The following is a 23,946-nucleotide window of genomic DNA, read 5'->3' as shown; positions in this document are numbered from 1 at the left end:
ATATAATAAAGTTGTTTAAGTGTTAACAGAGTTATATGTTAAGACATTTTTTTAGATCTAACATAAATCACATAATTGTAGGTATTAACGAGTAATGTTGAAACATTAAATTTTAAAATTTTAAAACATTGCACTTAATATATTATTATATCTTAAGTATTGATAAATACCTAAATAAATATATAAATATATTATTAATTTTTATATTTAATTTAATTTTTACTTAAAGCAAAGAAAATTTATTCACTAACGACAAATGTTTAGTATTATTAAGAAGATATTTGATAGATAATATATGATTGATCGTACTCATTTCAGTAAATATAGATGATTTAAAATTATTTTATTTTTTTAAAGTTATCATTCTAAAATCTAAAGAATAAAATATTAGAAGTAGTATTTCATTTAACTTTTTAAATTTACTATGACTTCGAAAATAAAAAGCGGGCAAGTGGGTACCGCTCTGCTGTACATTAGGGGGTGGGGTGAACCTCGGACTAGGGTAGGTTAAATTTGAATGCAATGATAAGTATCATTGTATACGAAAAACGATTCTGAACGGAGATGATTTGTTAGTCTAGGATATATTATATTTAAATATTGTCATACATTCTATTTTGAAACAAATATTTTATTTTTCAATTAGGACGCATTTGAAAAAGTCATGGTTATCAATTAATTATTAATTTTTATGAATTATACCTACAAAATAGTTTGCAAATATTCATGGTCTTGACGAATTTTTGTCAATATTTGAACTTAAAATACTAATAAAAAAAATTGTGCCTATGTATCTTAAAATTTTTTGATCATTATAAGAATAACTTATGAGAAACTTTGTATTAAATTTTAAAGTATTTTAATTGGGCCAAAAATATTTTATAGACACTTAAAAAAAAAAATTTCAGTTGTCTATAAATAGCTCAAAAAAAGTCAAAATATTTTGAAAATTAAATCATGTAAAGAAAATACCAATCTAAATAACTGGTAAAACTTTCAAGTATCTACGACTTATACTTTTTGAATATTAACAAATATTTAAAATCGTTTGAAGATAAATTGTTATCGTTATTACGCTATTTCGTAAAAATTTAAAATTCAAACACACTTAAAATTTTTGAAAACTGTTGTTAAATGTTTACTTTTTACCTCTATAATGCATGAAGGATATTCACTTTGCCATCGGAAACCACCCCCAAAGTTTGAAATTGAAGCATTATTTCGACTACTTATGCTGTACACAGACACAAAAAAAAAATCACACATCATTGTAAAATCAATACATTCATCACTCCGTTCAGATTCTAAAAATATCATTATCTTTCACTTAATAGCTGTTTTGTAATGAAACCAGTCTAAAGTAATTTATTTTATACTTTTATTAGATTTTATTTTCAATATCAAAACAGCATTTTAAAATATTCAATATGGCTTATAATAATATTATATACTTACAATCATAAACATAATATTGTATTTAATATAATTCTCCTTTTTTTAAAAAATTTTTATCCCTTTTTGATGTCTACTTTTATCGTGGAGCTCTTATTTTTTTTTTAGCTTTTTTGCTTTTTTTTAGGGTTAATTTCGATAAAACTTGAAATTATTTCATATATTGATTACCTATACTATAGAATATAGAATCTATACTACAGACTACACCATACATATTATTATGTAATATACAAATATTTTTTTACCCCTCTAATCACCACTAATCTTTAGTTAAATATTTTAAAATAATTTTCTTGGAAATTTTGAAAAAAATTAATTAAGCACCTTGAAGTGATCTTCATGAAGCCACAGCTTTCCGCGGAACACAATTTAAGAAACACTGATGTAATTATTACTTAAACATAGTACAATACATATTACTTCTACAAATTATAAATGAGAATCATTAATACCAACTCTTAAGATAATATTAAGTATAAACATAAACCGATCTTATGGCAAGGATAAATCTTTAGACTTTAATGAACCTATATTTAATTTTAATAACCCATTTATATATACCAGATAATTCAAAATTTATGTTAACAGTTATTTTATAAATAATATAAATATTAGGTATATGTATCATTTTTTTCAATATTTTTGTTTTTACATTACTATTTGAGTTGTTACAAAACAATATTTTTTAAAAAGATATAATATTATTTACGATTTTTAATCATTATTATTTAAATTTTTACTCTTTTTAATAACATATACTTATAATTTTACATTCTAAAGCTGAATATTATTCGGAATATGTAATTCGAAAATCAAATTTTTAACTAGTAGGTAGTTAATTAGTCATAATTATTTAAAGTTTAGAATTTTAGATGAGCAGATATGTGAGCTAATATTTTGCTAAGTACCTTTATTCTACTTTATTATACGCTCATAACATTTTTAAATTGCTTTAAATAATGTATTTTAATCACAAAATTTCAAAAATTGATTCTAAACTTTCTTTAAAAGATTTTAAAAATTTTCAAGTTTTTTTAGATTTTTCTTAACAAAATAACTTTCGTTTTATTTATATTTTATTCTATTTTGTATATTTTATGATAAATAGCTGTGATATTTATTTTAAATCATCTAGTATATATATATTATTATGTTTATAGTTTATACCTAGGTAGTAAGTACGTATAATTAGTTTAAAATAATTGTTTAAATAATTGTCGATTTGTTTACATTAGGTACGTATATAATAATTAATTGTCACTAACCACATATTATGGTATTGCGCCACATTAGAAAATTTAAAAAAATATGTTGCAAACATTTTTTTTTAATCTATATTAAAATAATATAACTAGTTATAATTATATTATTCATCCCATTAGCGCTAAGAAGGTATTATTGTATTACACGGCTTAAATATCAATAAAAAATTAAATGATTAAAAATCATATTAATTAAATTATGATTTATATGAAAACTTTTATGAATTATTAGTGGTTGGCATAGGAGTGGTAGACGAACCAATAATCGTCGACGGACTCCTGTATAGGAAACCATTGTCGGTTGATGCGCCGATCCCACTATGCCCGTTGTAATGTAGAGGAGTGGACTCGGAGGGTCTGAAACTCGATCCGGATTGCAACACATCGCCATCCGGTCTCCTTTGTAAGTAGCCCTGCTGCTGGTCGTTCCATCCATTGTTGAACTGTCCCCTACAAAGCGAACAAAACACTTTAGATCAAAATTGTGCACAGTAAGTACCGTGTTAAAGACTTTTATAAAGTTAAATACGTAGGTAAATGTAAAAAAAAAATAATGATGATATGCTAACGTTAAAATTATGGCTACATCTCAATTATTAATTTCAGCAGCTAAAACTCGAAATCCGAGTATTAGTTATCACTAAGATTTTATTAAAAGCAGAACTTGCAAGCGTTATAATAACGTAATATTTGACAAAAAATGATTGAAATTTGTTAACGTTATTATAACAGAAAACGATAAACATAAATAATTAAACAACACAAAATAAAACACAACGATTTACAAAATATACGAGTATGATATATCATCAAATAAGACATTACGCAAAACTTTATAATATAGTATATCATTAAATGAAATAATTAATTTCCAATTATTTAATAATTATAAATTAAACATTTTAATTCTGAATAACGATAAACGCAAAAATTGAATAATATTTAAATTCTGAATAAGTATACCACTAATAAAATAAAATAAAATGTGGAATATGGTTAATGGAAAACAAAATTTACATTGGAATAAATTATAAACAGACGAATACAATACGTTTGATAATAAAAGTTCCAATATAGTATTGGGTAAATCAATGTTTTAAATTACGCATTATGAGATTACAATAGATAATTTAAAACTGTAAATTGCTTTTAATAGAGATAAAATCGCGGGTAACAATTTTTACATTATCTATTTATAACATTTCATAAACCAATTCAGAAATTTCATAACTTACAGATCAGATACAGTTTCAAAACCATCCGTTATCGTTTTATAATTCCTTCAAAATTATATCAAGCGTTTGCATTACGAATGTTTCAAAAAAAAAAACAACTCATCCAAATAATTCATAATAATTTCAAGGTTCTGATTTCAAATTAATATATACCTACCATCCCGATTATAATAATAATAACAATATTCCTGTTGTCTAGCATAAATTTAACGGTCCGCTGGGCCGATGATACACACGTGTTACAAGTTGACCTTTCGGGTTGCCGACCGACGTTGGTTGGTTGTTCAACTTTTATTGTTTATGTTACGCGAAAAGAATCTCGTATTCGATAAAAAAAAAAAAAAAAAAAAAAAAAACAATAATAATAGTGAAAAAGTATATTATTATAGTTTTTAAAATAATAAAAACCTTGCAAAGTGTATACACATACCAAAATTGAGTCAAGGGAAAATAGTATATATTTGAATAATAATAGGTAATCGTTTCTGATATCTATTCGTAACTATCATGTTTATCACGTATTTACAATAACAAAAACTGGAATTGAAAAAATATCGATAAAATCAAACACGACACATGTTCTGAGCAATGCAATAATTGCAACTTAGTGTTCATATGGATTATGATACACCATAATATCAAGTGTTTATTTTACGGTGACACACGATAATGCTATAAGCTATAAGTACTAAATATCTACACCCATCTTGTGAGCTATATCTGTAAGGTAGCCGACAGTCTCAGAGTAGGTATGTTATGTACTCAATATGTTGCTACACGCATATCTAACTATAAAAATCCTAAAGATTAGTATATATTAATTATTACCTCATGGAATTAGAATAATAGTCCCAATTCGATGCGTAACCTTTTCCATATCCCGAACTCGTCTGCTGTTGTGAACCATAAATTTCGTTTCTGTCCATAAACGGTCTTTCGTTATTGTATCCCGGTCTTTGAGGTCTACCACCATCGTTATCTGAATAACCACTGAATTTATCAAACTCCTGTTTTTGAGAACCGTAATCTGATACCATATTGTTCATGGACCCCACGTACGGCCTGAAAGATCCATAGTCTGATGTTTCTCTTTCACTGCTGGGTCTAGAAGATCCATACACATCTGGACGAGAATTTCCATATTCACCCGGACGAGAAGATCCATAATTTTCTGGTCTCGGAGAACCATTACCTTCTGGTCCCTGAGTTCCATAACTGCTTGGTTTCGAAGATCCATAATCAACTGGTCTCTGAGTTCCGTAACTATCTGGTCTTGAAATACCATAATCGGCCGGTCTTGCTAGACCATTTACACCAGGTCTGTCATAACCCATTGAACCACCAACTACACTATTGAATTGTTCATCAAATGAATTTTCACCCCAATGTTGAGTAGGCCGAGAAGCGATCATTTGGTATCCAGGTTTCTGAGAATCCCACACAGGAGGTCTGGGAGATGTAACTACAAATCCAATTGGACGTGATGTACTCTGTAAATCAATATGTGGACTAGAACCATAATCATGAGTAGTTGGAGTACCATAGCCTTGTCCATTAGTATTACCGTAGTTGAGTGTGAGTTTTCCGTAATCATTTATTGGTTTATCATATCCGTGCAAAGTACCATAGCTGTAAGGCCTACTTTGGTCGTATGGTCTACCATGATCGACGTTCATTGGTTTTAATCCGTAATCTTGACTTGGTTTGTTATTGTAACTTTGCCCCCCGTACTTATAACCGTTTCCGTAAGAAATTCCATAATCACTGTTACTATTTCTGTCAATATATTTGTACCCGTTGTTCATTTTTATCACCTCGTACGATCCAGAACCTCCCCAACCCATATAAGGTTTCTTTCGGTCCGAATTGTTTTCGTAACTGGTTCCTTTGTTGTAGTAATCGTTGTCATCTTTGTCATTTTCCTGATGCGAACCGTATGCTATTGAAGGTTTGCTTGACTCATATTTTTTCGGGCCACCAATCCATCCTGCTATCACTCCCATCTTTTTGCTTGCCTCATCCCAGCCAATATCTTTAGGTGGTTGGCTCTGCCAATATCCTGATTCTACTTTCACTGGATGTGCTCCTTTGATACCCCACCGATCGTTGGACGGCTTATGGTAATTGCTCTGCACATGTGTTTTATGACTGTCGGGAATATTAGGAACAGGATACGACATTCCTTGATAATATCCAATACCGCCGATTCCTGAACCACTAGTACCATGTTCATAACTACCACCTACGCTGATACTGTCTCCATAGCCATTACCCCCTCCTATAACACCTCCATAGCTACCACCACTACCAATACCACTTCCATAACTATTGCTGCCACTAATAACACTAAGTTTTTTATTGTTGTGTCTTCGTTCCCATTCTGGGCTTAAATTGTCGTAACCATTACCACGGTAATTGGGATTTTTTATTTTATTGTCTACGTTATGAGTGTTGTAAATTTGGACATGATTATCAGTAACGTGACTATTACCAGCGTAATTTGAATTTGACATATAACCGTTGCTAGTAACATAACCGATTGAATCATAACCATTGGGTCGACTATTCGGATGGTCACGATTGTCATTTCCATAACCATTACCTCGGTTATCGGAACCATAACCGGAATATCTATTATCCGAACCATGCGTACTCGCACTACCATGATTATTCGCCATGTAACCGCTTACAGAAACCCGATTGTCTGACATGTAACCACTGACACTAATACGGTCGTTAACACTATACATCCCATTGTCATGGGATTGTGTTGTGTACTGAGATCCAGGCAATGGCGGAGGAACATTTGTACAACGGCTACAAGGATCTATAGGTTGTCTGCTGTCCCAGCCGTAAGAAGATATCCCGCCGCGAGTTGTCCATGTTCCACTTGCAGTGGTCGTTGGATAATTCATCCCACTGCCATGATCCATAGAACATCCTGCCCCAGTCGTCTTGTAAATAAATTGCAGCAACAACATACAATTAACCACATAACAGGAGCTCTGAAAAATATCATTATTGTTTAACGATTATTTACATATTTACCTCAACTCATTACAACGGTTTTTAATGTTCAATATTTAGCAAAACAGAAATTAGTATGTACTGTACATTATCGCGTATTAGAAAATATAATATTTAAATAAAATTACAATAATTGCATTAGTTAGAGACTAATAAGTATTCCAAAAATTGAGATACTTCCAAAAATTATACATAACAATATAAGTAGATACCTACTGGCTACTTAATATAAAAGTAATTTCAGATACATATAATTTAAAAATACGTTAAATACTAGTAAGCATACTTTAAACTACGTTTGTAAGTGTAGACCACTTTATAACTCTGATGAGGAATTGATCACGTCGATTTATAAGTAGTTTTATTTAATAATGTATAATATTCATAATAATATGTTAATATGATAATATTTTTTATTTTTTTTTATTTAAACTTTGTTATTAAAATTAGTTTCAAAAATTAAAAAATGTTAACAAACAAGATTAAAACATGGGTAATATAATACATGAATTATTAACAAATAAGCAAAGAATAGCAAAGTAGCAAAGTGAGGAGAGAATGATTCTCAATATTTAAGCCATAGGTTGGTTGTGCAAATCCTAAGGTTAGGGATAAAGTCAGACCATGGAATTTTGGAGCTCGGAGGGCACCTGATAGATGCCGAGGCTTTTACTAATTTGACAACGAATTCATTACCTGCGATACCAGTATGTCCTGGGACACATAAAAATTGAATATCCATACCCGCTCTCGTTAAGAAATATAAATAAAGAGAAAAATATTATTGACATAATTAGGTGGTGAAGATATTAAAAAATTGCACGAATGATTAAAGAAATCTTTGTATATGTGAGTATTAGTGAAAAGTAATAAATATAGGAAATTAACTTCATAAAGTGGAAGCTTGTTTGTATTGATAATATAATTACGCGTATCTTTGAGAGAATGTGCTGTCAAGGCAAGAATTGAGAAAATCTTTTGAACATAGTGCCAGGAGTAATAAATTTCGAGGAAGATATTGAAAATATAGGATTCTTTATTTAGATAATATTTTTTAAGTAAGAATTTACCGGCAAGCCATCTAGCTTTAATATGAAACGGTTAGCATGAAGTTCCGACCTCAATAGTAGGAGAGAGGGTAGATTTTACAGCACCAATGATGGATCTTGGGCAAGAAGTTTGTAATTTATTGAGTTTATTAAGATGCGAGAAGGCAGAAGAACCTAAGAAGAAACGAATTTGCTATGACCCTCATACTCATGCATTATCACTATATCTCATATTCTCATTATTTTAACTGTTTTATGTTGTGCTAACTCAAATATATATACCCCTACCCCCCAACAAGCTTTATGTTTTAAGTGTAGTTGCAAACTTAAACCTTATATGTATTTTTATTTATTATTGTAAAATTGTATATTTTTTTTTTTGCATTTAAAAAAAAAAAAATTATTACATTATTTAAAGGTTATAAGTTTATAACGAACATAATATTTAAATTTTATAAACTTTCGCTCTGTTAATTTATATTTTATTTATTTATTTATTTATTTATTATTATTATTTTTTTTATTCGGTACATTCTATACGTTTATTTAATTTTTTTCGAAAATTGTATTTACAAAAAAAAAAATCAGTAGAAACCATTAGGTTTTTATCTTTAAAAAAAAAAAATAATTTTTAAAATCTTCTTACAATTAAATAAGTATTTTTAAATAACAATTAATCATATTATAAAAATATAAAAACAAAATTATATTATTTTTAATTGTTAGCAAAAGTTAGGTTAAAATATTATAATATAAACATTTTATGAAAAAATTCAAGTATCTACGGTTATTATTATTTTTTTTTTTTTAATTATACCAATAAAACGAAATCAATTTGGTCAAAAATTTGATTTGCTTCTTTAAGTTTTTTTTAAAAAATTTTTGTCTGTTTTCCAAATTATATTTAAATATTTTTATAGATTTCTCTGAAGTACAAACTAAATTCAATTTACCTAATTTTCAAAATCACCTTCATTTTTTGAAAATTTCATCATTTTATAGACAACTTATCATTTATAATATAGGTACCTATATCCACGAAAAAAAAAAAAAAAAAACACAGCAATAGATCAATAGACTCATCATTCCTTTCAAATTTAAAACATTAATATGTCCGAATTCCAAACTACCGAATGTAATAGTTTCTAGTAATACATTTTTATAGTTAAACATATAAAATGTAATACGTAATTTAACTGAATTTTAATAAAATTTAAAAAACTCGTGTGTGTGTTACCAGTACGCGCGCGGGAAGTTAAACTTCTTTTGAGCGGTACTCACTGAGTGAGTGAAAAAGAAAGTAAGGCATGGATAGAATGGGGTAATGAGGATAATAAAGAAAGTAAAGAAACAATGTAAATTATATTTTTTATATTTTTTTTATTCTAATGATTGATTATCATTTTGCTCAATTGGTATAGTAGTTATGATTGGCATATGATAACTAAAATAGGAAACGTACATTTGCGACTGAACATTATCGATATATCGCGTAAAAATCGAAGTAACCATTAAAATTTAAAATAGGAATTAGGAACTACTTATTACTTAATAACAATATTATTATATTAATAACAATGGCTAAAAGCACACTGTCTGGATACGTGTACAACTTAGCCACCACGGGAACGCGGGCCGCCGCCGCCACCACCACTTCAACCCACCCAATAATCGAAAAACCGGCTCGCCACACGACCTGGACCTTTAATCGCAAGTCGCAACTGCACGTGTATGGTATTATTATTATCATCGTCGTCGTCGTCGTCGAAACCGCATCAGCTGTCACCGTCCAACATAATAATTTATAATACGTAATATTATTATTATTATGTGATATTATGTATATGACGTACTGATACGCTTCGCACCGCCGCCCCGACGACCGTATGAAATCATCTCGGACGATCATTCCGTTTTTATCTAAATATTTATCTCATTAATATTATTGTTGAGTATTCTTTGTTTAATAACCCAACTAAAAATACTGTCGCTTAATGACACAACCCATAGCCGTTTACAAAATACAGCTACGACAATCCGCGGCTGCGCACAACGACATGTACGCGTTTGCGTTCGTACGGCCGCCCGTTCGCTTTTTTTTTTCCTCACTACCCTGCGTAAAGAAGTTTAACTTCAAAAATAATTTTAACGGTCCAATAATATTTGCATATTTTATAAGATAATTTGTTAGAACAATATCAAATATTTTCCAAAATGTAGTAGTATAGTAATATTTAGTATCTTACCTTTTTTATTTTCTAACAGTTCGTTTTCGTAATTTTAATTACGTATAAAATTATGTATAAAACCACTCACAAAGTATATTCTAAATCAACTATCTGATTCTGTCGATTGGTTTGAATTTTTAGTATAAACGTTTACATTTCCTTTGTGTTTTTTTCTTTGCAATAGAAGTTTTCTGGATTTTGATTTAAACTTCCTACTCATTTTAAAATATGATTAACCTATTTCAAAATATTTCAAAGTTCATTATTAAAAAATAGTATTGATTACTCTGGGTACACTCCTATTATTCTAATTCGTCGAGAGACTGCACCTGCAGCACGATGAACGAAAACTCGTCGTTTCTCCCTACAACACTTAACGGTTATGGCCCGCCTAATTATAACCTATTGCTTTAAACTTAAAAGTGATGGCAAGTTATCGTGTCACGTTTTATTGTAGTGATTGTGATCTGTGATATTATGTTATATTCGACCATATTCCGCATCACAGAGCTGTTTATTTGAACTATTTTTGTATATAAAATAGTTTTAGTTGGCGGATAGGGGATTTTTGACGAAGAGTCCATATTTCCGTCAGTCAGATACGCAAAGTGGTCCGGTCTCTTGACGAACTGAGTATAGTCGTGGTAATGGTAAACTGTAGTTGAAGACTATTAAATGTCACATCAATTGAATCGTCCAATAGCCTACAATACACCCGTAACACTATTTATAAATTACAAAATATTTACATTTCATAGGTTCATACAAAATAAATTATATTTAGCTGCAACGTGATTTAATGAAAAGTACGTCTTATTTATTATACGCTTATACTAACTTAAAATATAACAATTTTATCTCGAAAATCATTAATTTAATCGAAAAAAAAATGCTTAAATCCGTTATATGTTTTCCAGCTAAAGTTTGGCCATTTTACAATATGTGGTTTCATTTGATGTTAAATGCAGTACTAAGAATACGAATTTTAAAATTAAAAATAAATATTCAGTAATATTTTTATTTTACTGTCGAAAATTTAGATATTTGTAAACCGTAATAAACATCCTATGCGGTACCTTTTTATTTATATGTGCGTATGGGAGTATAAGTATGAGTTTGAACACTGCCGCAGTAGTAGCAATGATTGCATACTATACAACCGCAAATTTATCATTTTTTTTTCACCAGAAACTTGGAAATAATTTTAATTTGCTAATTTAAATAGAACTTTCACAAAAATACTCCATTTTTAATTTTAAAAACATATTTGAATTCTTTATAACATATCCAAGGCATTGATATTTAATTGTGACATATTTTTGAAAATATTTCTAGTTAATTTATTATCTTTTATTTAAAATATTGTAATTTTTCAAATATTTGAACTATTTTTACAATAATTTTAAAAATAAAAATAAAAAATGTACACAAATCGATACTTAAAAAAAGTTCTTAAAAATCTCGGCGATGATATAAATACATTGAATTGACACGTTACGATTGTACATTTATTAAAAAAATATTCATCATGCGAGAAAAAAATGCAACTAAACATTCCACAAAGTTTTAGCAAGGTTCACATAAAATTAAACGAGTTAAATATAAAAAATAATAGATGAGAAATTTTTTTATTAATGATAATTAATACAACATAGCTTTTTTTTTTTATTGATCTTGAAAATAAATCGGAAACTATGGCCATTATAGTTACAGTCATTACAAATGTTTCAGGTGTTGAAGTGTGTTTATAGGGTACATTTGAGTTATAGTAATGACACAGATTAAATAAAACTGTAAATAAAACTTAAATTTAATCTGTGGTAATGAGGTGACAATATTAGCTATAGTTTTGATACTTACAGTATTTACAATATTTACACAATATGTACTAAAGGAATAAGGACCCAACTAGTGTAGTATCTAAAATAAATCGGACCCAACTTGTAGGTATAGCAATTTTTAATTCAAAACTCAACTAGGATAGGTATAGTTAAAAACTCTATCTGTTTTCAACATTTATGTTGGATTATGCGTTCAAAGTATAGTTAAAATTAGAATCAGTCGATTTTAATATTTAATGTATTAAATACACATTTTAATTTTGAAATAAATTTAATATTTAAGATTTAGTAAATAGTATTTGATATTATACATACTATATGTATGTTATAAAAAATACTTTCTAGTAAATTTTCATTTATTCTTTTTTTTTTTTTTTTATTGAAAATAAAACCTCGGCAACTATGGCCATTGGCAACAAAGAGTTAACATGTTACATATAAATATTAAATATTATTAATTATGTTAGATTTACAAATAAATTTTATAACGTTTTCTATATTGTCCGGGTGTAAAGCTTCCGATAGGATGTTTGAGACGCCCGTTTCTTGTCTCTCCGTCTCGTACGAAAGGCATTCCGTGAAAATGTGTTTTATTGAGAGGGGAACACCGCAGCTGATACATAGTGGTGGGTCTTCCTTCTTCATCAGATACTGGTGTGTTATCGATGTGTGTCCTATACGAATTCTATTAATTGTGGTTTCCATTTTCCTTGAGAAGCCTGGTGGAGAGGGCCATGTGTGGATGATGTTTTTAATTTGGTTTAATTTTGAGGTACCTTGATTCCATGCCCGTTGTTTAATATTGTTCTGGATATGGATTTGGCGTCGTGCAGGGTAAAGTAATTAAGTCTAATGGCATTAGAGGAGGTTATTGCTTGGCGTGCTATTTCATCAGCCCTTTCGTTTCCCGGAATTTGATTGTGACTGGGTATCCATATTAAGGTAATCGAGTAGCCGATTTGTGTAAGGTTGTAGATCTGGTTCTGGAGAAAGCTATATCCGTGCCTTGGATTGCAACATTGTATATTTGTATTGCAGAAAAATATTTATTGTTAAACAGTATTAGTAATGAATATTTTTAATTTTCATCCATACACTACATTGCTCAAACATTTATATATTTTTTTTAACTGTTATGCGATATCTAATAAATAATAATAATATAATATAATCATACATTTTTAGAAAATGTTCGGCGTTTACAAAAAGATGTTTATTTTTTTCCGTCTACAATATTATGAACATAATATTACATAAATACAACAATATATATGTTATGGGTAATGTTAACATTTGGATAATGTCGACATTATCTGGCTAATGAGACATTAGCCAACTGTCATCATAAGCCGCCATGAATATTGGCTAATGTTAACATTAACCGGGTAATATTACAATAGCCAAGAACTTTTGGATAATATCTTAACAACCATAAAAATTTATCATACATGAGATGCAATAATTTAAATTATTAACAATATTAATTATATTTAAGACAACAACCATAAAATACATAATATTAATTATATGAGTTTAATATAATTTTAATTTTTAACAGCGTAACCTACTAATGATACATAATGTGTTATCCTTTATTATTGCACGGCATGCTTCCGTAACATTTTGAATTGCACAAAATGCTAGATGCTTTACATTTACATCGATTGGTGTCACATTTCCCCTTACATGAACACCTTTTATTTCCTTGACCACCACCATCTGACATTTGACTCGCAATTTCCCTCAATGATTTTTCTACATGTACCACCTCATCATGCAGTATTAAAGCCAACGGACAAACACTAAACTAATTTCTGGTGTATAATTGTGGCAAAGTACCATATTTATTGCTAAGTTTACAATATTGTCCATCCTCAATAGACACAACTGCAAATATAACATTTCTCGGGTCTGCTCGTCCTCTGTCGACATCCGGTAAAGAGATTCTCACACATATATATTGTTCACTTTATCGGTAAGATAAAGCACTGCTGCACTATATTATAGCAGGTATACCTACGATTAGCTTTAAACTCGTAATTCAAATAATCTACAGATAGACGGATATAAATGTGTAATCGATAAAATATAAAATTTATTATACGTGTAGATTACACTTGGCCCCACTTGGTTAAAGAAATAGAATTCAGTTTTCACTTTTAACATTATCCACTGTTGACTGAGTAATGTTAACATTATCCGGATGATGTTAATATTTCATTAATATAAACGAAAAATTACACATTAACCAAAACGCATGGCTAATGTCGACATTATCCAAATTTTAACATTACCCGTAACATATACATTGTTAATGAATAAAATACCTATTATATGAAAAATAACTAATTATTCTTATAGATATTATTCATAATTTTATTTATAGTGGCACATAATTATTATTCGCATCCGCGTTTTAATTCGTAGACCAAATGAACTAAATGTTTAGACCTATATCACCAGTTTTAGGGTGTAATTTAAATTACAAATTATTGTAATAATTTATTTTTTATTAAAAGTAGTTTATATGTAATTTAAGTTACTTTTTTGTTGTAAAATTACTAAATTGCTTGTTACTTTATTTTTTAATACGTTTTCAAAACCAATTGATAATATATATAAAATTATTATCTAAGTACAATTTGAATATAACGAAGAGTTATAGTTACACATTTTCGTCGGATTTTCCCAAATTCATTAAATCCACAGTGCAAAACTTAATATATTCGTATAAAGAAAATAGCTGTTAAATCGTAACTTATCGTGACTTATAGGTACAAACACAAACTCAAAATATTGCCTTTGCCTTATAACGTATTTATTATAATACGAGTATACTATTGTATAAAAATCGAGTTAAAAATTGTACTTTATGATTAGTTTATAAATATCTCGAACAACCATTTAATTGAAATAATGTCTTAACGCTGCCGCCATTAAATATATTTGATCGGAATTGGTAAATTTGGTCCCAAATGACTTTATCTCGGTAGATTGGGTCCCGGGAATAAAAAGGTTGTAGGTAAGTTGAGTCCCGGAAAAAAAAATATATAAATTAAAATGTATGTGGTTTTTATAATATTATTTTCTCAATAAATAATATATGTTATAAATGATAAAAAAAATTGTGTACCGAGAAAATATGTCAATACGCTAAGTAATAGCATATATAGTACGTCAAATTTTACAATATATGGTATAAATAATTAAAAAATTGTGTCCCGGAAAAAATGTTAATACGCTAAGTAATATAGTAGGTACATCAAATTTTACAATATACCTGTCTATACACATTAACATCATGCGTAGAATTAATTGGTTTCCAGGCGGTGTACCACACTGTATGCAATATGACGTATTATTGTAACAATTATTCAAAAGTAAATTATATAAATATGAAATATTAAAGTTTTAAGTTTTTAATATTTTAGACCTAATTGCGCCAATGATTTATAGCCGGGACCCAACTTACCTACTACCATTTTATACCCGGGACTCAACTTACCGCTTTCAAAACGAACCCAAATTATCGCGGACCTAATTCACCTAGCTCCTATTTGATAACGAAACAATGCGGTACCTAGTTGCAATGCTACAAATTATAATTGTGCTAATAAAATATCTTAAAAATTAAATTGTAGTTCATCGCTGTCAATGACGAGATTCAACAAACATTTCGCGAAAGCAAAGACAGCGGATTACTCTGTTCAGTGGCCAATTTATGTGCGAATCAATGTTACTTGGGTGCAGATCTCACGATCGATTATTATTAGCATTATTATTGTCATAATTTCAGTTCATAATGTAATAGTATTAAGTATTAACATAATTGCGATTAATACTGAGTTTGCCAGATACCTCTGATATTATTGCAATATTCTGTTTGGCGAAATAAATTTGTAATGATAGACTATAAACCGTGGTAATGGACTCGGTAATCATGATTATAGTAATAATATAATATTACCTATGTCGTTATAGTTAACCATCACAAGGTTTGTAACATATTAATACTCGTATATAATACACACGCCACGTGCATAGTGTATTATAATAATATCGTCCGTATACGCGACAATGACCCGATACGGTTCAAAGATTACTGTCCGAATATTTCACCCTATTGTTTCGTCTCTAATTGTTGAGCAATTTCCTTACTATTTGTTCATCTTTTTTAGAAAATGTACAAAAAGACAATGCTCTCGCCCTTGAAGTAGTTCGTAAATCGTAACGGACTTGGGTTTTGTCTCATTTATGGATTATTGACGTGACCTAGTGCAAATCGCAATCTGCGAGCTGGACACTTGCATTTTTTTTATTTATATGATTTATATTTATGATTTTATTCATCAGCAATGACAAAATTATGTTTATGATTTTACCTTAAAGCACTTGGAGAGGTATTATGACTTATATAATATATTGTTCAAATATCAAAGCATTAGTTATTGAAACGAATATAAATTATAAATCACAACGTTGTCAATAGTTCAACAAAACATCCAGCGACATTGTTGCAGTTTTTAAAGTTAGTCGTAATTTTATTAATTTGTTGCAATAGTAATAATTATTTATTCTCATAGCCTCATATAATTCATAGACACGATAAAATAATTGAATAGTATACAAAAATGGTAAGTCATAATAATGTATTTATATAAAGACTCTGAAAGTAGGTATGGGACACAGGTCGATTATTTTACAGTATTCCTACATGCATATATAAATGTGAAAATGGAAATCTTTATCACGCATATTATATGAAACTTCTCATCCGATTATTTTGATTTTTTTAAAATAAAGAGTACATCGCGGAGTAAGTTTTCGCCTATTTCTGATTCTACCTATAAGTAAATGAAAATTCGAGTTATTTATTTTTTAAATAATCATCAAATACGTATATAAAGATATTTTTCATCTGTGTTCTCAATTATAAGTTATTATTATAAATTAGTAGTTTAGTGAATAGTTGATGTAGTTTAAAAGTGCAAAACTTTTTTTTTTGTTTTTGGTTCACACTATTGAAACTTTATTAGTTAATGGTTTTTAGTCCCGAATGAAAAGAGAACTTGAGTAATGAAGTAATCAAAAAAAAAAAAAAAAAGGTAGAAAGGAAAAATAATTTTAAAAAAAAATGGCACTGTTAAATGGTAAAAAAAAGTAACATTGAGTGGGACAGCTATGTAAAATTTATATGACAGAAATATCATCCACATATATACTAAATCAGAAAACCAAAAATACTATTTATCTATATGCGTTACGATAAATGTTAGCATTAGGCAACCAAATCTAACATGGATGTACATTTTGTACGGCAACAGAGTGTACAGAGATAACTATAGTAATATATAAATGTGTAAAAGTTGAAGTTGATAAAGCTGGGTCATAGAATGGGTAGTTAACGGTTAATAAATAATTATAAATTTTCTACCTGTAAATTATTAATTATTCTAGGGTTATCAATATATTTATATATTCTGTAATAAAATCACTGTTTATATGTCTTAAAAACTGACTAATGACTAATTATTATTGTAGTATATATACACTATATTTATTTCTTTTAAAAATTAATTATTGATTGTAATGTATCAAATATCAATATATTGTTATTGTTAAAATACTGGAGTTATTTTCAAGTTATATTTTGTAAATGTAGTTTTTCCTCTCATGAAAATATTAAATAATTAAAGATGCTTTATATCATACTGATTGCTCAACACGGTGTCTATATAGACGCTAATTTGAATTTATTATAATGCATGGTTCTATTGCATATTATGATGTTAAAAAATTTCGGAACAACGGAGTTAATAATAAGAACAAATAATTTGAATTCAAACTGCTAACATTCTTGGTTATTGTTTTTGCTATGGTTATTTTATGCGAACATACTGTGTCTGAAATTTGCGTTGCATACCTATAAATAATATAAATTGTTGCGTTTATATTTTATAATTTTAGAGGTTAACTGATGGAATTGGCATGCAAAAATAATAAAACGTTTGTTTTTGTAATGTGTATGTTATTTAAATAGTTAATTTTTTAAGAATTCGCAGTTAATATTTTTAAAAAGAAATATTATAATTTATAACTATTCAATTAGCATAAAAGTGTTACATCATATTATTGTAGATAAAATCTATCTGAAAATCGAGTGTCCCAACTCTTTGATTTGATATTTTCTACTAATCAAGTGGATGTTCGTTGATTAAAATAAAATAAATTTAAAAGTGTGGTTGGGAAATAGATCCAATTTTTACCTATAATCATTTTTTAAATCAAAGATTAAATAATTTTTCAAGTAACTTAAGACACGAAAAAAAAAATCATTTATTTTTAAACCAATACATCCTATTGGCATACTCAGAATTTAAAATATGGTGTACAAAAACGACTTGATAAATCTATTTTCATCACAATCTTATCTGGCATACTGAACTGAAAGGTCACAATCGAATCTACGTAACTACACAATACAGATACCTACACACCACTTTAATTGTTTAATGTAAATAATCAAAAATAACTATGCAATAGAATTATAGAGATTATGAAGACAAATTTAAATTATCTCCAAGATACTTTATTTATTTTGATAAAATCTTACAGATTTTTTCCTTTAATATTACATTTATACAAATTTTAAATGTTTGGACTTTTATTCCTGTTTTTTTCAAATATTTTATTTTGTATACCATTTAGGGTGTATCCTAATTTCTAAGCTACGCATTTTTCTATTTTCAATGAAAATCTGCACTTTTTTTCTGTACATTTATAAGAAGTTGGTTTTTTTTTAATGTTAAAGTATATCAATCGAAATCGGACGAGTAGATAGTTTCTGAATTCATAATTATTTAACTTTGTGTACTAGTCTATAATAATAAGTTTAAATATAATGATGGTCATGATAATTAGAATACTAATGTGATTGATAATTAATATTAACATTGATAATATTATTAGCATTTTAAAATGTGTATAAATTGAATAAATAAAAATTTGAGAAAGTTAGAATTTTTTTAAGTTATAACTAAAAATTTAATTTAAAAATCCAATCTAAAACTAAATTTGTGAAAAATTTTACTTGATCTAATATGAGTAGAGGATAAATTGTAAACGTGTACACAAAACAACTTAATTTGAGTAAAATCGCAGTTTTCTATTATAAAATGCATAAATTATACATAATGTATCAACATCAAATAATATTAAATATTTCTACTAAGATATTTGGTCTTCTCAACCCATTGTCAAAGCAACGGTTATAAAATCAAATCAAAATAATGTGTAAATTAATATTAATACATATCATTTAAAAAATAAATAAAATTATGATCGGAAACGCTAAACAAATCAAAGTGAAGTAACAGAATTTGGTAATTATTATGTATGGCTGTTCTTGTATTTGCCGTTTTCCGAAGAAAACGTTATCATACAAAAATAATAAGAAAATAATACTTAATGAGTAATTTGGATATTTGACGTCTTGACATCGTAGTACCGCATTATTTTATCATTCATTATTTTCATTTCATTTCGTATAAGAGATGCTTCACCAATTATGATCACTGTTTACACATTAAAATGACTTAGAAACTATTTACTCGTCCAAATTTTAATATTTTAATACACAATTTTCAAAAAAATCATCTGTTTAACAATTTACAATGACAAGGTTTGGTTATTGTTCGAAAAATCAAGTTTTTATCACCCTTTAAATGTTAATATAAAAATGATAATATGTATGATTCTTATGTATACCTATAAAATAACAAAAATCAAAATTTGTACAAATTCATTACTATATTGAAGAAAAAATAGGCTTGAATGTTTGATAGATTACATTATATAATATTATTTGCGTGATGAAAATATTTAGTAACCGATCACCGTTAATGCCTTCGTTTATACTATATCTAAGTACTCAATTTTATTACATAATACAATTTAGTATAATATATTATTCTAAATGTCATTCAATAGGTTGGAATCTAAATTACTCGTAACGTCTTTTCAAGTTCCATCGTAAGAACAAAACAAATACAAAGCACATTATAAGTTTGACTAAAAGAAACTTCAAATCCAACTACAACTTATAATAACTTGTATATTGTATACAAAACTACAGGACTTTGGTATTCATTTCGGATGACGTAAATGTCAATGACTATTTTCGTATGTACATATTTAGCACCCCCATATGTATGCAAATACTATTATATAATTAAATTTAATATATTATGCATTCTAATTCCTATCTTAATTTCTACTACTTACTATCACATATCTAATCAGACATTTTAAAACACAATTTAGAATAAACATTTCAAAAACTTTAATACTGTCTTGCCATTTATCCCGGTTTTAACAGCATATCCCGGGTCCCGGCCGGTCACCAAACTTAAGACTAAAAAAAAAAGGTTATTCAATATGATGTCCCGGTTTTGTGATTTAAAAATCTGGCAACCCTACTATAATAATATAATAAAAAATTTCATATCCAGTTTTAAGAAAAATCGTGAAAGATTCAGTCGATTGTATACATGTAGATAGTATATTAATCGGTACCGCTGTTATGCATGATCTATATAACTATCTATCGAGTTCTGTTTAAATATTTAATTAAATAATGTATACATTTAATTTTTATCACTTATAATGTTTTTGTAAAAAAAAAAACCCCCGTTGTTGTTATAAGGGTAGAATATTATTCGCGTTAAATAAATTACACGTAATAATGATTTCTATTAATGTGTAGATATAGTTTTGTCTTTACTTAAACTATTATAAATTATAATGTATGAAAACGATATCTTCTGCAACCAAACAAAAAGATTGATCAGTTAGGTTAAGGTTAGGTAATTAATCAGTACTGGACATAAAAGACCTCATCTCTCATTCCTCGATATTTAATGATGATCAAGTATTAGTTGGAATATTATATTAGTATAAAAGAATGCTAAATAGTCTACATAATTTGTAGATAATAATATTTTTTTAGAATAATAAAATTAAATTTTTAATAAAACAATTTAGCAAAAAATCAGTTCATTAATATTTTTTCAAATAGAAAACAATAAAAAAAAAAAATATAAATATCTTAAAATATCCTGGGTTCTATTATTGGATGGCTTCCCTTCTCGTGTTTATCTATGTTGTGTATTCTTTTAATTTTCTAATTTACTTATTATGGTTTGTAGCATAGATTGTAAATATTCTTTATAATAATAATAATAATAGTATTTTAAATTAACAAGTTCTAAAGTTAACGTATTAAACGGTGTAGATCAAAATATTATAAAGATAGTTTTATGAAGAGGTATAATACAGGGAATGCAATTTCTCAGTTAATGAGAAGGCGCCCTAAAGTCGAATCCACTAGCAAAGTAGGCAAATATTTTTATTTTTCAAAACAAAAAGAATTCTTATCAAAAAATATTTTTAAAAAAAACACTCTAATCCAGATTTAGAAATTTTCAATTCCTGATTTCCAAATTTAAGTAAGACTTAAAAAAATCCTCTTTAGTAAACTTATTCAGAAAACCTTAGATCCTAAGCCCCGAGATAGGATAGCCCATTACAAATAACGATTGGACCATCTACAGCAGAAGTAACCAACCTTTTTCAACAAGTGAACTACATTAAAATATTTTAGTATCAACCGATCGACCACTATTTATTCAAGTATATAACATGTTGACGACCCCTGATGACAGGTTTTCATCGTAAGATTCCCTCTCGTTATTTGTATTGTACGACCAATAATACAAATTAACCATATAATAACGTTACGTAGATATCAAATACATATTACAATTATAATAACACTTACATTTCGCAGCCGCTTGACGTACATGATGATGACGACAAAGATGCACGAAAAATATATCCGGACGGACAACTATATTATTATACAATATGGTGAACGAGCGATCGCCGGCGACGTACTGTTTCTGCGATGTACAAGCACAGACTTTGAGGCAATGCTAATACTCGCAATTAATTCGTGTGTGTGTGTGTGTGTGTGTGTGAATAAAACACTAATAGAGAACGTACATGTATATATATATACATATATATATATATATATATATATATATTATATATTATACTACCAAGACTTATAGAACTAAGACGACGACGAGCGGGCATTACCGTAACGGTTCAGGTGGCATGGTGGCCTCGACGGTCGTCATTTCTTCGTCTTGGCCGTTTCCTCGGAGGCCCGCGCGTCCGCTCGATACAGCGGCACAGCACACTGCACATCATAATATTCTGCACTGCCGGATGATAATTACCGGTCTATTGCTGCTGCGGGTCTGTCGTTTTCGTAATGTTCGTGTCCACCGTAAAAACATAATTTACGAACATTAAAATATTATCTGAATATACCGACGGCTATGGCCGAAGAAAAGCGAACGCAATTGTTATATATTAATATCATATGAATTAAAAACATACGCAGGTACCAGGTAGGTACCTATATGAATTTAAAAATCATATAAGTATACTACGCATGCGTGCGCCGGATATACGCAGCAAAGTATTACCTGCATCGTCGTCTGCGTATGCCGTATAATATATTACAGTATTATAACTAGGGCACGGATGTTGTTGCATTTGCAACTTTTCTTCTACCTTTCCAATGTATTGCTAAGTAAGTTTTAAATGCGTTTCATGTAAGTACGAATTCAAATCTAAAAGTTTTAAGTGCAATTTTTTTTGCAATTTTTGGAATATTTGGAATTTTATTGCGATTTTGTTGAATTTAATCATTTATACAACCATTTTAGCTATATTCGAAACTCGACAGTCGTATAGATAAGATAATACTTAAATATTTCCAGTATATAGAAACGCTCCACTTACATCAACCGACGTAGAACGAAGTTTTTCGAGGTATAAGAACTTATTGGCTCCAAATCAAAGAGCGTTCGAATTCGAAAATTTAAAACAAACACTTATAGTCCAATGCAATAAGGTTTAAAATTTAAAATATTTAATATGTTTAGAATACGTATAGATTATTAATTAATATTTATTATTATAAAATGTAAAAAATATATTTTTTGGTAGAATTAAAATAAAACATCTACAAATTATAACAAAACGTTGTAATTTTTAGTGCAATTTTTAATATTTTAAGTGCAATTTTCGGTATTTTTTAGTGCAATACTGCAATCAATTTCAGTAGTTTTTTACTACTACAACATCCGTGCCCTAATTATAACCTATAGGCTATAGGTGTAATACCTACCATAATACAATTCGACCTAAGTATAACAACCAATACTGCATAGGTACCTACCTTGACTATACTCGTAAATACAAGCATTTTCTGTTCATTGGTACCTACTATTTGAACTGGGAAAATCTGATGCGGACATAAGTACAGATTACAGAATAACGCTGTCGTATAGCTGTCGCAAATACCTACTGCTAGACCATCGGCGACTGTCGACTGCAGCCAAACGTGTAGAAAATCCGATCGTTTTACAAACTCAAAACTGGGGTTGGAAATATAAAGCCCTATAATAACCAAAAATATTCTCAATATTATTTTTTTTAATTCAAAAGAAAAGTTTTTGTAGGACTAAAAAATATCAAGCCTTTTGCGTGAATTTTTTAAAAAGAAAAATGTATTCTCATCTAATTTTCTTTCACTACTCGGATCTCCATTTTTATATTGTAGGTACTGATTCCTTTGAAAAATTATGATTCACAATATTCCATTTGATAAGAACTTTTTTAGCACGGTATAAAATTAATTTTTTAAGTAAAATCTTAAATTTAAAACCGGATTTTAATGCTAATAATAATCTGAATCCTAAAATTCTCAAAAT

General features: G+C 28.3%; 1 protein-coding gene across 1 annotated transcript; it reads right to left on the bottom strand.

The window, feature by feature from the left end:
• Positions 1 to 2,872: 2,872 nt before the first annotated feature.
• On the bottom strand, positions 2,873 to 22,041 carry LOC112597689 (pro-resilin-like). Its single transcript, XM_025343852.1, has 3 exons — positions 21,936 to 22,041; positions 4,781 to 6,957; positions 2,873 to 3,167 (listed from the first exon to the last, which is right to left on the bottom strand). Exons 1-3 carry the CDS (start codon positions 21,957 to 21,959, stop codon positions 2,936 to 2,938), a joined length of 2,433 nt encoding a protein of 810 aa, XP_025199637.1. The 5' UTR covers positions 21,960 to 22,041; the 3' UTR covers positions 2,873 to 2,935.
• Positions 22,042 to 23,946: the final 1,905 nt, after the last annotated feature.

This window comes from Melanaphis sacchari, unplaced genomic scaffold, assembly GCF_002803265.2.
Source record: "Melanaphis sacchari strain LSU unplaced genomic scaffold, SCAv2.0 Contig43_pilon_pilon, whole genome shotgun sequence".
In the NCBI taxonomy this organism is placed as follows: Eukaryota; Metazoa; Arthropoda; class Insecta; order Hemiptera; family Aphididae; genus Melanaphis; species Melanaphis sacchari.
Note: the sequence above shows the minus strand (reverse complement) of the source record. Positions and strands in the feature narration are given on the sequence as shown.

What these genes read in the sequence shown, in the direction of transcription:
- LOC112597689 (XM_025343852.1), bottom strand. Translation starts at nt 21,959, where the DNA reads ATGTACGTCAAGCGGCTGCGAAAT. An exon ending in ACGTCAAGCGGCTGCGAAAT is followed by an intron (nt 6,958 to 21,935) that starts GTAAGTGTTATT and finishes GATATTTTTCAG; the next exon opens with AGCTCCTGTTATGTGGTTAA. An exon ending in TATTATTCTAATTCCATGAG is followed by an intron (nt 3,168 to 4,780) that starts GTAATAATTAAT and finishes TTCGCTTTGTAG; the next exon opens with GGGACAGTTCAACAATGGAT.